Source organism: Halichoerus grypus, chromosome 8 (assembly GCF_964656455.1).
Source record: "Halichoerus grypus chromosome 8, mHalGry1.hap1.1, whole genome shotgun sequence".
Classification (NCBI taxonomy): domain Eukaryota; kingdom Metazoa; phylum Chordata; class Mammalia; order Carnivora; family Phocidae; genus Halichoerus; species Halichoerus grypus.
The window spans coordinates 46317721-46333884 of record NC_135719.1 but is presented as its reverse complement, the minus strand read 5'-3'; the positions used below and the strand labels follow the sequence as shown (position 1 = coordinate 46333884).

Genomic DNA, 16164 nt, shown 5'->3' with positions numbered 1-16164 from the left:
TATTTATTTATGAGAGAGAGAGAGCACAAGTGTGAGGGGTACAGGGAGAGGGAGAAAGGATCTCAAGCAGACTCCGTGCTGAGTGCAGAGCCCGACCACAGCTTGATCTCATGAGCCCGAGATTCAGGACCTGAGCCAAAACCAAGAGTCGGATGCTTAACCGACTGCACCTCCCAGGCGCCCTTGCTCATCTTTAAAAAGCAACTTTAAAGAACCCCTTTAGGGTCTCGACCATGCTGTTTTGGGCAAGCGAAGGGGACAGGGTGGGCTTGGGAGGAAAGTTCAAGGTCAGATAGAGACCTTTATTTTATTTTTCTTTTATTTTTTTAAAGATTTTATTTATTTCTTTGAGAGAGAGAGAGAATGCATGAGTGGGGGGAAAGGGGCAGAGGAAGAGGGAGAAGCAGGCTCCTCACTGAGCAGGAAGCCTGATGTGGGACTCAATCCCAGGACCCTGGGATCATGACCTGAGCTGAAGGCAGACGCTTAACCGACTAAGTCACCCAGGCACCCCAGATGGGGACTTTTAGACACCCTAAGTTAGTGGTTCAAAAACCCAGCTGCACATTTGAATCACCTGGGGAGTTTTAAAAAATGCTGATGTCCAGGCCCCACCTGGGCATGTGATCAGAAGCTCTGGGGCATGGCCTGGGCATCAGTATTTTTCCAAAGATCTAATGAATACTGATGCTGAGAACCACTTCCCTACATACTGAAAGGGTGATGGGCCAGAGTAACTCAACACCCAAACAACACTAATCCATAAAATACATGGAATGAAACCTGAACGAAGTTCTGACTTTTCCCACAAGGACTATTTTGATTCTATTTTAGGAAATACTAAGTATCAAATTCCGTGACAAATACTCCTCTTTCTTGCTTTTTATTTTGTTTTCAGTGCCTGAAGCAGGTGCTTGGCCTGCCTGTTGGACCATCCAGCCAGGGGCCAGGGCCTGGTTTGCTGGCCCACCACACTGCGGAGAGACTCTTAGAGCTGGCAGCCCATCTCAGAAGCAGGAAACCTGGCTCTGGAACTATCACTGGCTCTCGGTGCCTCTGTGGCCAACCCTCCTTTAGACCGTGAGGTTCTGAATAGGAATGACACGGTCTGGACCCAAAGTCTGGCCCAGCAGGTAGGATTTTCCAGTAAGGATCTGAAAATAAATGTTTCCCTGAGACTCTTGGGTCTGACCCACAGATTTAAGCTCCACGATGCTAGGTTAAAGCTCATCACCAGAGGTATCTCTTGTGACACGGCACGCTGATGAACTGATGTGCATGATTTAGATGTTGAGGAATTCACAAAGCCTGGAAGAAGTTAGTTCAGAGCATCTTCAAGCTCCCAGTTAAGAGAACAGACCATCTGCCATTCTCTCAGCTCTATGATATTGTGGATAGACGGACTTAAAAAAAAACATTGAGTTTTGTTTTTGTTTTTTTTTAAGATTTTATTTATTTATTTGACAGAGAGAGAGATACAAGTAGGCAGACGGGCAGCCACGCAGAGGGAGAGAAGAAGGAGGCTCCCTGCTCAGCAGGGAGCCCGATGTGGGGCTCGATCCCAGGACGCCGGGATCATGACCTGAGCAGAAGGCAGACGTTTAACTGATTAAGCCACCCAAGCGCCCCAAAGACCATCGAGTTTTAATATGAGCTATGAACTGAAGGAGGCCAGAGGTACACTTGATGTGACTATAGCAAATTTTGAGCATCAGCCTGACCCAGTGGAGTAAGAATTCTGCCAGTCCCTCAAAGGAGATTCTAGATGTTTCCATCACCTCATTGAAGGATCAGGCCCAGGCACAAAACTCCATGCAAAAAAAGTATGGCAGGGGAGAAACAGGTTTTATTATATAGGGAGCCAAGAATTTTCAGGTTCATATTTCCATATAGTGGAATTGTGTGAATATCTGTATGAATCTGCAATGGGGTGAATATTGACATGAATCATCAAATTTAAAATTGTGACTTTTTATTGTGTAAAAAACCTTAGATTTGTTCCCTTGTAAATCAGATCATAAGTTCCTTGAGAGCAGTGAGAGCTTGATAATCTCAACTCACATTCTGGAAGCCAGAATGATCTATGGACAAGTAGGCCATATCATGTCTCCTTTCTGCTCAAAACCTGCACTGGCTCCCATTTCTTTCGGGTCCTGACAATGGCCTATCAACCCATCATAATCTGGCCCGGTCATCCCTCTGTCCTTCTGAGCCCTTCCTCCTGCTTTTTCCCCTTAATTAAAAGTGTTGAGTGAACTAAGGTGGAATCACATCATTGTCCCCATGGCCTCCAAGCCATACATGACTACCAGATTCATCTTTACGTGCATATCTGATGAAAACACTCTCGAGCCTAAGAGCCCTCCATGGCCACTCGTGGTTGTTTTAGCTATGACATTATCATTCTCACAATCTGGCTCTAATACCCCCAAACAGGAACCCCATTCCATTGTCAAAAGGCTCCAAATATAAACATTCCTCGACTTTCCCCCTCTTCTGTCCTTGGCCGGATGGAATGTCTTCTTTCCACCTCTCCCTGATCGAATCCTGGGGTCTTCTTAGGACAAGCCAAATGCCAGCCCCTCTTAGCAAGTCCTCCCTTAGATCCTCTCCTTTCATCCTCACTGATTTAGGCTGATGCTTCTCAGAGTTCCTGACTGGGCCAGGGGGGGCCACGGGTTACCGTCTCTGTAACCCTTCAAGTCCATGGCCTGGATCTTCATACTTTTGCAGGTGCACACAGAAAAAAATGCATTGTGAATAACTGAGTGAGGAGAGCAAACCTTTTACTTTAAGACACACCCCCTGTAATCTGGGACTTGGCAGGCTGAGGAGATCAGATTTCAAACTTCACTTGAGGCCCAGCAGTGCTCATGAGTCACGACTGGTTCAAACTACTAGGTGGGTCCCACACTCGTAATTGACCTGGGGTTGGTGGGCTGCATCCCTGTATGAGTCAGTTAGTTCACACCGAGGAAACGATCACCAGTGGGCACCGGCTTCCTCTGTTGCCCCAGCAATTCCATGAGCGCATGTGGGGGGCTCAGGGACTCATCCCAGTGACAGCAAAACAGAAAAATGGCCCGTTCCTTTTGAGGATGAGTAAGAGCCATCTTCACACGGAGGGAGGCTCATGGCCCATTCTTTGTGAGGATGAGTAAGAGCCAGGTTCATTTAGGAAAAACATTTGAGCAAGTTTTACCAGCAAACAGAATTATGTTAGTGGAGCTGTAACTTAATTATAAAGAGCTATAAGGTTGGAGAAAGTTTCATCGTTTGACCGCATGAAATCACGTTACTGCTAAATTCTATTAAACACGTTGGCTTATCTGATGTGAGGTGGGATTATATGAAAATGGCCTGTGATCTCAATGGACATAGCAGAGCTTATATTTGTAGATGTAGAATTTATACATTTAAAATCCGTTAGCCTTAGATGTAGTCACCTTAGGGGTTTAGGCCTCAGCTCAAAAGATCTTGGGGAATTGCTTCTAAAGTCACTTCCTGATTTCAGTGGGGGTGAGCACAATGTTCTGAGCAATGACCGTGTCACTGGAGAGCACGGAGCCATCCGTGAGGGTGCTGTCTAGAGGCAACATTCATCTTCATGGTGAGTGGGTACTGGTGTGGTTTTAAGGAGCCAGGCTCGTGAGTCTCCAACCTCAGGAGTTAGGAGTTACATTTAACGATGTTCCTCGCACTCCACTGATGACACAGACTCCATGGAAGATTCTGCCCTCATGGAACCTATCCACTTTTTTATGGGTCTCTGTGGCACAGCGCATTTTCCAAAGTTGGTTGCAACAATACCTCCCATTCCAAATGCTCTCCTGTGATGTGACCTTGCCATTCCTCCATCAAGAGGCAGAATCAAGTTCTCTTCCCCTTGAACCTGGGCCGGTCTTAATGACTTGCTGGATCAATAGAATATGGCAAAAGTTATATCTGGGACTTTGGGGGCTAGGTCAAGGCAGTCTCAGAGTTCCTGTGGGGGCCTCTTGGAAAGCTCTCTTGGGACGCTCCCTCTCAGAGCCTGGCTGCTACACCACGAGAAAACCAAGCCACATGGCCACGTGTGGGTGCTCAGGTCGCCAGCCCACACTGAGCTCCCAGCCAACAGCCCGAGACAACTGCCAGCCTCATGAGTGTGCCATTTTGGACGTCCAGTCCAGTCAACCCCTCCAATGACAAGAGCCCCAGCTGACACACTGGACTACACCCATAGGAGAGAGCCCCAGAGAGAATGGACCAGCCGAGCCCAGTCAACCTCAGAACCTGGAGGGATTAATAAATTATTGTCTCAAGGTACAGAATTTTGTGGAGGTTTGTTACACAGCAATGTAGAACTAGACAAGTTATCTGAGATTTAAGTAAATTATCATTATTTCTATTTTATTAGGATTTTTTTTTTTTTTTACCGAGCAAATTCAATGCCAAATGCCGTCCGGGTCTCCGTTCCTCCTCTCTGCTCAATGTGGCTGGCAGCTTCCACCACATCTCGTACAGACCTGTAGTCATTGAGGTGAAATTCATGCACCACGTCTTCTCCGTATTGGACAACTCCAACCTGTGAGGGAAGAGAAAGGACCCCTGAAAGCTGTGCTGTGGGCGGTGAGGCTTCCCAGAGTCATCTCTCTGTCTGCAACTGTTGGGGAGTGCGAAGGGCGGGGGAACTTCCCAAGGAAGAGTCACTGGGAAGGGAAGCTATTCTGCAAAGTTCTGCAGAGCTCCAGGAATGAATGGGTGGCTTGGTGAGGTGGGTGGAAGGTGCCTCTCCAGAGGGGAGACTGTGAGGTGGGATCGAGCCCCGCGTTGGGCTCCGTGTCTAGCGTGGAGCCTACTTGGGACTCTCTCTCTTTCCCTTTCCCTCTGCCCCTCCCAGCTTGTGCACTCTCTCTCTTAAAACAAAAAAACAAAAAACAATAAAAATAAAGAAAGGCCCAACAGATTATGTTCCTTGAGCATAGGATTGAAGCCTAAAATATTAGGAGCAGAATGACTGGAGGGCCATGGCATTTTTCACCAAAGGTTGGAACCAAGGTTCCTGAAAACTTGGAAGAGAATCTTTTATCACCAAGGTTGATAAGATATAGACAATATTAATAGCCTCAAAATAAACAAAAAACCTTAAGGGCCTATAGTAGGACTGGAATGATAAAACCTTCCTGTCGGATGGGCCCCAAGTTTATCTGGTGCCTTTTTAAGGCCAGACTTTCGTGCACAAGACCCTAAAGATGACCTTCCCATTGTGGGCAAGTCATTACTTCTTGAGAAAGCCCACTGCCTTTTTAACAGCTCTAATTGTTACAAAATAATTTCCTAGAATGACTTGTAATCTGCCACCTCGTACCTCTTAAATGTCAGTCCTCACTTGGCCACCCAAAACAATACAGAATAAATCGACCCCCTCTTTAGCCTGGTGGCGTTTCGGACACCTGCTGGTAGCTATGTCCTCCCTCCCTCCCCCTCTCGGTCTTCTCTCAAGATCTGTGTGTCTAATTCTCCCCTGTGCCTCACTCAGCAGGGATCCACTCAACCTTCCCTGCCTTCCTTCTTACTCTCTCTAGGAAAAGTTTTTCTTAATAGGTGGCATCTATCCCAGAAGACGGGTTTGGCCGGTGAAGTGGGGCCTCCTCGGAACCGTCCCCGGATGCACCCAGCAGAGGTGGGCGTCCTGGGCTGCAGGGCCTGGGCCTGGCCCTTGCACCTACACCTCATTAGCACGTGCAAAGATGCTCCTCCACGGCCCAGGCCAGAGTCTTCCATAGGTTTGGGGAGCCCTGGTCAGAGGAGGAGGGAGACACTCACCTGGATCTGCCCAGGGCCGATGTAGAACTTCTTCAGGATGTTGATGAGGAAGTGCTGAACCTCCACCCAGGGGTAGATGCTGTTGGAGCCATCCAGGACAATGATGATGTCCATGTAGGTCTGGCACCCTGGGAAGTGGGGACACGGTCATGGCTGCCCAGTAACTCAGTGCTTTCAGTCTCTGATTCTCCAGGTGTGGGTCCAGGGGACAATAGAAGAAGGACCCTGTCACACGCATGTAATTCTCTGGGCTAGTAGTTTATTTGGGCAACATGAATGATGAGCCCAGGAATTCCTGGCTCTGCTCAGCCACTCTGTGCTGGCTGTTTGAACCAAGCTTAAATCCACCCTGACTCCCTCTGCTCTTCATCAGGGACCAACCTACCATCAGCTGGCTAATGCTTTCAGCCCAAATGAATGAGCTTCACTTTTTAGGAGAGCAGTAAGGGGTGATGGCTTAGGATGAGGGATCCAGCAACAGACCGTTTGATTCCCGGCTTTGCCGGGCATTAGCTGTGTGACCTTGGGCAAGTCACCTAACCTCTCAGTGCCTGTTATTTCTGCCGTAAACACAGGCTTGGTGATAGGAGAAGGTTGCCAGGAGGAATCAAGGAAATGAGGCTTCTAAAGGGCTGAGCACAAAGTCAGTGCCCAAGAAATCTTAGCGGATCCTCTTATTTTTAAAAAATTTTTTTCTATTTATTTTTAAGCAAAGTACTTTGTAAATGTGACAATGACATCGTCAGGTCAAGCATTTGTGCCTTTATTTCTGCTCTGAGCGTAAAGGTTTCTCTATATTCTTATAATATTAATACCAAGTTAAAATGAACACTAAAAACCATCAAAGAAACATTGGTACTGCAACAAATGCAACAATCTTTTAAAATCTAAGTAACTTATTTCTATTGGTGAACGGTTAGGGTTGCTTTGAAATTAGATGTCCCAATATATGATATATACATACTATATTAGATTATATCATATTGAAATATGGGTATCTGCCGACTTCTACTGGAGAATTTTCACACTGTTGTAAAATCCACTTTATAGCAAAATGGCAGGAGACTCCTGTGTGTTAACCATTCCAGTAACTCCTGCACCATGAAGGTGCAGTTGGTTGAAGTCAGTGCTCACCAGAGACAAAAGGTGGTGGCTTTGAATGTAGACATTCTCGTCCCACCTGCACGCTTTGTGCAGCATGTGATGGCCCAATTCTTCTGGGCTAACACAGCCAGATAGCTTTGTCCTTTTCCAGCCTGGTTAATGCCTGCCGCCAGCTGTGTGGTGCGGGCGGCCAGGGACGTAACTGAGACAGAAACTCCTTGGTTAGGCGGAGTTCCTAATCCAGTGGTAGGAACAAGGTTTCTTTTATTTTTAAGCCATCTTTATTATTAGAACGCATTTATTACTGCTGATGTCTTTCTTGCTATTTCACTTTTTTTTTGAAAGCATCTTGGGAAGAACTTTGCTTTAGATCTGTGGTTCCTAAACAGGACTGAACACTCCAGGGAACACACACACACACGCACACACTCACTCACTCCCACGTACACACACCCTGGGGCTTGTCCCAGACCTCCAGAGGGGGTACCCTGGGGTCTATGTCTGATAAGCTCCCAGCACACTGCTGCTGGTGGGCCAGATGAGCAGGCCTCCACCAGAGGAGTTCCTGGAGGCTTAGATGGTCATTTGTTGGCCTGGGGTGAGGTTCCCCATTCACACCTCATGTGACCGAACTTGCCAGCACAGCACCGCCTTTCCCTTGGCCACTTTGTGAGCATAGAATCAACACCTCCTCCTCACCCTTAAAAGGACCACTTTCTAGCCCCTGCTGTGCTGATGTCCCCCCCCACCCCTCCCCACCCCCCTGGCCAGAGGTGCTAATCCCTTCACCCTCAATAAAACGGGTTAGCAGCTGCTTGGATGACGGTATTCAGCCCAGAGGAAATAGTGAGGCTCGGAGCCAAGTAGTCTGGGCTTGCAGGAGACAAGGTCTAAACACTATTTCTCCAGATTTTCTTGGCTGGTGGGGAGTGAGTGGGAGGTTTTGTGTTCCATGAGCCTCTGGGCAAGCTGGGCAGAACTTCCTGATATCCAGGAACACCAGTCAGAGGGGGCCGTTACCAGGGATATTTCTGTTTTCCTTGGCCTTCCACCTACAAGGCAACTGCATCACGTAACATCAGAGGGCACCATTCACATTGTAGTCTAAGTGAACAAGGTCCCCAGAATTGTGCTGAGCATGGCTTGCTGCTCTACATGGTGGCCCAGCAACCTCTTCCTCACTCACAGTGGGTTTCCAGTGAGCCTCTCTGCCTGCCAGGATTGTCTTCATAACCTCAGCTCGTTGGCCTCCCACCAACACTCTGTTGTGGGTAACCCACAGGTTCTGGAGCAGGGCGGGGCTCGAGTCCAGGTGCTGCTTTGTAGCTGCAGGGTGGGGGGGATCAGAGCTCGGAGCCTTCCATGACCGTCGGCCACTCAGCATGGGTCTGCAGATTTGAAGCTACTTACTTTGGAGAGCTGGGGCCACCGTCTTGGAGAACCTGAAGTTGGAGTTGACTCTCGAACACATCCCTGTGGTGTAGTAGGAACTCCCACACTCGTGAGACCAGAGGGGGCTGCAGGCCTGTGAAGCACAGGGCAGACCCCTAGTCAGTGGGGGGATCTCCGGGAGGGTCCAGACCCAACAGCCTTTGGCCCAGCCCAACCTCCATGACCTAAGATAGACATCCTCTATCTGAGTATTGGTACTCCAAGGATTTGGAGAGTCTTCTTGGAGTCTAACTGAATTCTTTCTTGCTCTAACGTGTTCTAGTTCTCTTGCTTCAGATGGAATGGAGAAAAACTAATCTTAGAGTCCTCCTTTGTTGCATTTTCAAGGGTCCCATTCTCTATCCCATCACCTAGAGTTGTGACTCTCCTTCACCCTTCCTGCCCACCCTATCCACCACGCAGCATCATCCATGAGAGTGGACCCTTCAAGGTCACTAGAAGAACCTCTCTGTCTGAAGAGGTCACCTGAAGGTCCTTACTGTGAAAACTTCCAGGACTGGGTTCCAACAATATACCCATGCGTCTTATTGGGAAAAAAAAAAAGAATGTTTCTCCTCCTTCTCTGAAATTTGCTACCAAACACATTGATGTCAGCTTCTCATTTAAAGATTAAGTGATGAGTCCCCCTCAGGGTCAGGGTCATTAAAAATGAAAGCCCAGCCACATGCCTCCATTTTTGTCTTGCTGCCAGGAAACCCGGGACTAAATTTTGTCCTATAATTTCCTTTGGTCTGGAAAAATAATTATTCCATTTCTAATTTCTTTCTTTAATTAGCTTTCTTTTTTTAGTCAGATTTTAAGGGTTTTGTTTTATCTCTGTCCTTTGTTGAAGCTGCAGTAAATTATTTCTGGAAGTAGGGGGAGAATAAAGGAGGGTGGATGATGGATGATGGCTAGAGGGATAGATGGATAGGTGATGGCTGGAGGGACAGATGGATAGATGATGATGGATGGATGAATAGATGGAAAGATGATGGATGGATAGATGGATAGATAATGGATGGATGAGTGGGTGGATGGATGATGGATGGATGAAAGGGTGGGTGGAAGGATGGATGATGGATGGATAGATTGATAGATGATAGATGGATGGATGGGTGGATAGATGATAGATTGATGGGTGGCTGGATGATGGATAATGGATGGATGAATGGATGATGGATAGATAGGTGGGTAGATGATAGATGGATGAGTGGGTGGATGAATGATGGATAATGGATGGATGGATGAATGGATGGATGATGGATAATGGATGATGGATGGGTGTAGGAAGGGATGGATGGAAGGATGAGTGAATGGGTGGATGAATAGATGAATGGAGAGATAAACAATTGGTTGGAGGATGGACTGATGAGTGAATGGATGAATGGATGAGTGAATGAGTGAACAAAAGTTGCCATTTATAAACCAGGGACTTAACCAATCCATGGAAGCCCCAGAGGGTGTATCATACAATCCTTCTTGGGACTTCATCTACCTTGTGAAGTAGATGAAATCAATTTGGTAGGAACATGATAAGGAGCCTCAGAAGGAAAAAGGAGTAGCAAAAAAGCCCCTGACAGGTCTGTGTGTGGACAGGACCCAGGGTCCTGTTTGCCCTTGGTTGGGATGATGAAGGGCTGCGGGCTGACCACACACCAAGGCACCTCTGGACTTTCCCTGGCAGGGCCATTATGCTCTCCACAGCCCCTGAGCATCCCACTCATCTCGTTGTCCTGGTGTCTGGTGCTCCACACCCTGAATGTCCCATCTGTCCACAGAAACATTTTTTTTTTTTAAGATTTTATTTATTTATTTGACAGAGAGAGACACACAGAGAGAGGGAACACAAGCAGGAGGAGTGGGAGAGGGAGAAGCAGGCTTCCCGCCGAACAGGAAGCCTGATGCGGGGCTCGATCCCAGGACCCTGGGATCATGACCTGAGCCGAAGGCAGACGCTTAATGACTGAGCCACCCAGGCGCCCCTGTCCACAGAAACATATTGTTGGATAAGAACAAAGAGCGACACAAGCCCTCCCATCTTAAAACGAGTGGCTCATTTTATTGGGCTTTCTGGGGTAATGTTTCTCTGAATTCTTCTCCTGTAGCTGTCTCTAGAACTATCTGTCCCAGCTGGCTCCTATTTTGAATCTCCAGCATTGCCCAACCCAGGGCGGCAAGGAGCAGGCAGCGTCCGCCATGATGCCACCCGCACTTGCTGCCTGTGTGCAGGGTGCAGAGACCTCTGACGACAGGCCTTCCTGCCCCAACGTCATGTTTACACTCCTTGTTGGCTTATCAGCTCTCCCCCCACCAGAGCTGAAGCCCCAGGGGAGGCAGGTGCTCTGTTGACTGCTGAATCCCCAGTGTCCGGCATTGGGCTCAGCACATCGTAAGGGCTCAAAGCATCGGTGTTGAAATGAATAAATGTCCCTACCACTTCAGCACAAATACCCCCTCCTCTCTCTTCCCTGCTAAGACCCCTTGTCTCTTCTTGAAAAGCAAATAAAAAACCTCCCCCAGAGGGGCACCTGGGTGGCTCAGTCGTTAAGCATCTGCCTTCGGCTCGGGTCATGATCCCAGGACCCTGGGATCGAGCCCCGCATTGGGCTCCCTGCTTGGCTGAAAACCTGCTTCTCCCTCTCCCACTCCCCCTGCTTGTGTACCTGCTCTCGCTGTGTCTCTCTCTGCCAAATAAATAAATAAAATCCTTAAAAAAAAAAACCTCCCCCAGAAAGCCTTCCCATCTAACCCTGCACAGTCCGGGGGTCCCAGTGCTCTGTATCTCTTCCCTCAGTTGTCGTAAATCTGTGTTCTCTCATTTATGGCTTCCCTTCAGAGACTTCTTAGGGTGTGTGGTGTGTCCTGTTTCTTTGACCGAACCTAGAGCAGAGATTCGCGCCCTCCCCCACCCCCGCCTCAGAAATTTGGCTCTCCAGAAGGAGGGATGGGCTCCCTTCACACCGTTGGCCGTCTTTATTCCTGTTCCTTTCAGGCTGTCTATCCTGCATCCCCAAGGTGTGCACACAAAAGAGCTCAATATGTTTTCCTGCTGGGGCTGTCCCCCTCAAAAGCTGAGGGTACACTGGCAGAATGGTACAGGCAGGAAATCTGGGGCAGAGCTGCTCCCTGAGCGTGTGGACAGAATGTGAGTGTGTAAGGACACAGTGACTCACCCCCTGCCTCTCCTGGCCCCAAGCAGAGGGTCTGTGGGGCAAGAGGGGCGGGGATGTGGAGAGAGGGTAGGGTGGGTGGCTCTTACCAGGAAGCTGTTGTCCTTGGGGTTGGTGGCCAGGCTCAGGCCGAGGCGCATATTGTCCTTCCTCTCGGACACGTTGGACAGAGTGACCCTTCCTGGGGTGGGAGGGAGAAACTTAGCCAGCAGCCGCCCTCCCCCCGCCCACCCCGACCCAGAGCCCCCTGCAGCTGTCCGCCACCAGAGTCCTTCCTGATTCTCCCCGCCCCTCTGGAACCCTTGATCGCCTGCACGTCCAGGCAGCCCTCCATGCTATATTAAGGTCTTGCCCAGACATGGCTTAGTACTTCCTCACAATTCCCTGTGAGATGAGGAAACTGAGTCTCAGAGAGGCCAAGCAACCTGTTCAAGGTCACACAGCAAGCACTAGGCAGAGCATTGCCTACTCCAGCATTTTTCCTCCTCCAGACATCTGACCGGTCCCTAGCATTCCTCATGTGTCCCGTCCTGCATCTTCCAGAACGCCTGACTTAGGCTGGCTTCCTCTGGGCAGCGTCCCCTCCACATTTTCCTTCAAGCCGGTCTGCCATCAAAACTTAGTGGTCCGGGTCCTCCCGTGACCCTGGCTCTCTGCTCATCTGATAAACTGACATACGATAACCAATTCTCTCCCAGGACAGCAAGAGCTCTCTACAGGTGTTTGAGGTCTTGCGAGAACATCCTTCTGTGGTTGGCTGTCAAGAGAACTGATTAGGAGCAGGATTACTATCAGCTAGCTGAGTGTCAGGAGAGGGCTGGGGCAGATTAGAATTGCTCAAAAAGATTCTGTGGAGGTTTGACAAAATCATTCCACCAGACCACTGAAGGGAACGAGGCAAGCTTGGCTCCCCCAGAAGTGTCAGTGGCTGTTGGGGTGTACACACGTGTGTGGGCATGCGGCAGGGCGTAGAGTTTTGGGGGGAAGTGAGCCGGGCATTTCATTAAATGCAGAGCAGGTCAATCTTCCTGTACTGTGAGGGGCAAGTAGATGTCTTCCCTGCCGACTTCCAAGGACTTGGGTGGCCTCCACTGAGAATGGTTTGCATCTGGATTCGGTGGTGGCTGTCAGTCTGAAGAGGGGCCTGGGGCCGGGCATTAGCAGAGGCCCGAGCTTCGACGCCTCACTGTGCTGTGGGCTGGGGGTGGGGACAGCTGCGTTGGTTGTTTTTTCTCTCTGGGTTCCCCCAGTTGGTAGTGAGGCTCCTTTCGAAATCCAGCCCCTCTTGGCTGGAGACTGAGTGACTGGGGTTGTTTTGTTTTTGTCTATCCAAAGAAGCCAGAGAGAAAAGAATAGTAATAACCCTGTGTTTTTATAATGCCTATATCATTTACAAAATACTGCCCACATGTGCCCTCCCAGGACCCCGTCTTGGTCCTGGGAGGCCCAGGAGTCAACATTCCCATTTCACAGATGAGAAAATGGAGATGCAGAGAGGGTTAGTGACTTCTAGAAGGTCAGTTGCTGGTAGATGAGAGAGTGGGGACGTGAGTCCAGGCTGTGCACCATTCCATCCTGAGCTGTCCTGTCTGATGGCAGGGTGGTGGTGGCAATGGGGTGGTAGTGAGAAATCTGGAGAGGAAGCTCTAAGCCCTGACTGGGCAACCTCCACCCCTCAGCAGCTTGGAGACTTCTGCCCTCCGTTTGTGTCAGGGGCACCCCCCCCACCTTACCTTACCTCACCTCACCTCACCCCAGCCAACCTCACTCCACCTCAGCTCACCTCACCTCACCCCACCTCACCTCACCTCAACTCACCTCACCTCACCCCACCCCACCTCACTCCACCTCAGCTCACCTCACCTCACCCCACCTCACTTCACCTCATCTTATTTCACCTCACCTCACCTCACCTCACTTCACCTCACCTCACCTCACCCCACCTCACTTCACCTCATCTTATTTCACCTCACCTCACCTCACCTCACTTCACCTCACCTCACATCACCCCACCTCACTTCACCTCACCTCACTTCACCTCACCTCACATCACCCCACCTCACTTCACCTCACCTTACTTCACCTCACCTCACCTCACCTCACCTCACCTCACCTCACTTCACCTCACCTCACCTCACCTCACCTCACCTCACCTCACATCACCCCACCTCACCTCACCTCACCTTACTTCACCTCACCTCACCTCACCTCACCTCACCTCACCTCACTTCACCTCACTTCACCTCACCTTACTTCACCTCACTTCACCTCACCTTACTTCACCTCACCTCACCTCACCTCACTGTGTACCATCTCCTTCCCCCTGGTCTCAGTGACCAAGTCCTTAGTCAGATTGCTGACCCAGAAGCCGATGAACATGGTAGGGGAGACTCAAGCTCACATCCTGCTTTTGCTGCATACAGGCCTTGTGGACTTGGGGCAGTCACCACCCTCTCCTGGGTTCGGTCTGCTCCTCTGTGAGCAGGAGAGACTAGCATCTTTCTCAGTGGGTCTGTTTGAGGACTGTGTGGCACAAGGCCTTCCTCACGCGGAGCCAGCCTTCCAGAATCGCATCCTCTGCCTGAGCCTCTGCCCTTCGTTAAAACCCCGACTTCATCCAGGTGTCGGGAAGAAAGTGCCAGTGACAGGCTTTTTCACACTGAGTTGTGAATGTCTGCCACCCATTTAGCCTTCCCTGGAGAGAGAAGAAAGAACATTCCTGGCTTGGTGAGGCTCACAGCCTGGAAAGGCCATAGGAAAACCCAGGAGTCAGGTTTCCCAGCCTTGCGTTTTCCACTGTGGGGATAAACTGACAGATGGTCTTCCTGCCTTACACTTTCTCCTTGGTGGGAGGGAAAGAAACATTCCTCAAATGAAGGGCTTCATGATCGGTTCTTTTCCTCTGCTCTGACTCACTCTGCTGCCCACCACCTCCCAGCTTATGCCCCAGTTCGGGAATGTTTTCCAGGGTCTGATGGCTTCATGGCTCTCACTGCCAGCAGGGGCTCCTCCTCCTTTGGAGGGAAATAGGATCCACACTGGAAATCAGAGCAGTAAAGGAAACTAAATGATGAGTTCATGCGTCTATGTCCCCACCTGGACCAGGAGCTTCTCTCAGCGGCCTTAGCCTGGACCCAGTGCTCACCCCTCCCACCCCCTCCTCGCTCCCTCTGCCCCAGCTGTGCGGCCCTTCTTTCAGAGTAAGCTCATTCCCACCTCAGGGCCTTTGCACGTGCTCTCCCACTGCCTGGCATACTCTGGCTCCACCTGACTCCTTGCCATCGGACCTTTGCTCAAATGTTACCTGCTTAAGGAGGCCTCCCCTGACCACCTTACTAAGGTAGAATCCCCTCCCCGCCGCCTCCCTCCCCAGCCTCTCCTCTCATAGCTCTGTGGTTGATCACACAGCATTTCTCCCTCCCTGTAGCAGCATGCCTGTCTACCTCTACCTGATTTCTAGTTTGTCTGCTTGCTTCTTGTCCTCTCCCAGGAGAGCCCTTGGCTTCCTGTGCCCTGCTGTTTCCCCAGAAACTAGCACAGTGCTTGGCACATACTAGGTTTTCAGTAAAATTTGGGGACATATTAGACCTGGAATAGATCCTAGGGTCATCGAGTCCACCCTCCTCACTTTACACATGAGCGAACCGAGGCTCAGAGACAGGATGTGAACTCCCTATGGACACACAGCGCAGAAACGGTCCAGCTGGAAGGAGAAACCCAGCGGGGCTTGTTTCAGAAGCCTGTGCCTTCAGGGTGGGGGTGATTGGGTTCTGTGAGCCACCAGCGAGGCTCCCGCCTCCCCCCAGACTGTTTCCTTACTGGAGTCTGGGCCCCGGCTGTGCTAGGGGTTTGAACTTCCCACCCACGGTGCGGACGCAGATGTGGACAGCGGGAGCGTCCGGCACCATGTGATGGGACAGCTGGCTGCCCTGGGGATCTGGGTTCTTGGGCTTTCTCTTTGATGCGGGCCTTTGCCTCCATCTGCTTATCTGTTGAAGCTCTGCCACCTCCCCCACCAGGCCCGCCCCGCCGGCTTCACCTCCCCAGGTAGCCCCACCCCTCGGCTGGCTGCTGGGGGCCAGAGGCTGCCTTCCTAGAAGGCGGGGAGGCCAAGGGTCCTGGCTCTGGGGAAGGCAAGCCTTAGCGGCAGGGCTGAGATGGCAGCATCTCAGCCCAAATGGAACTTTCGCTCCCTTCTGAAAGCAAAGCCATGGTGTGATGTTTAGGACAGAGTGCAAGTGCTTTAGAGGACTAGCATGGGTGTTTTCACAGATGCACAAGGATGTGCACACATGCGCACACGCATACGCCCACACGGATCCTGCGGGGCTCTTGGGTGAGGACAACGCCTTCATTTCTGGAAGGCCATGCTGCTCACTGACGGCAGGGTGGCTGAGGGCTGCCTGGATTGGAACCCCGGCCTCGCTACTTCTTAGCTAGGGGACTCTCGACAGATGCCCTCACCTCCCCCTGCTGCCATTCCCTCCTTTGTTACCTTAAATCTCGAATGGTCGTCGAGGGGATTAAACGAGTCAAAAATCCCTAAAAGTGCTTAAACCAGTGCCGGGCACACAGGGAACATTATAGAAGATATATGAATATTCGCTATTGTTATTACTTCAAAACTGGAAAGAAGACAGGAAATGTC

General features: G+C 50.3%; 1 protein-coding gene across 1 annotated transcript in view; it reads right to left on the bottom strand.

Moving 5' to 3' along the window:
- The window catches only part of ITGA11 (integrin subunit alpha 11), a 110511-nt gene that overhangs the window by 42006 nt on the left and 52341 nt on the right, over positions 1-16164 (bottom strand). The window contains exons 4-7 of the mRNA XM_036087083.2: positions 11606-11697; positions 8323-8437; positions 5809-5936; positions 4419-4567 (exon numbers count right to left, since the gene is read on the bottom strand). Coding sequence (XP_035942976.2) covers positions 4419-4567; positions 5809-5936; positions 8323-8437; positions 11606-11697 — 484 coding nt within the window. The remainder of the gene's footprint in view (positions 1-4418; positions 4568-5808; positions 5937-8322; positions 8438-11605; positions 11698-16164) is intronic.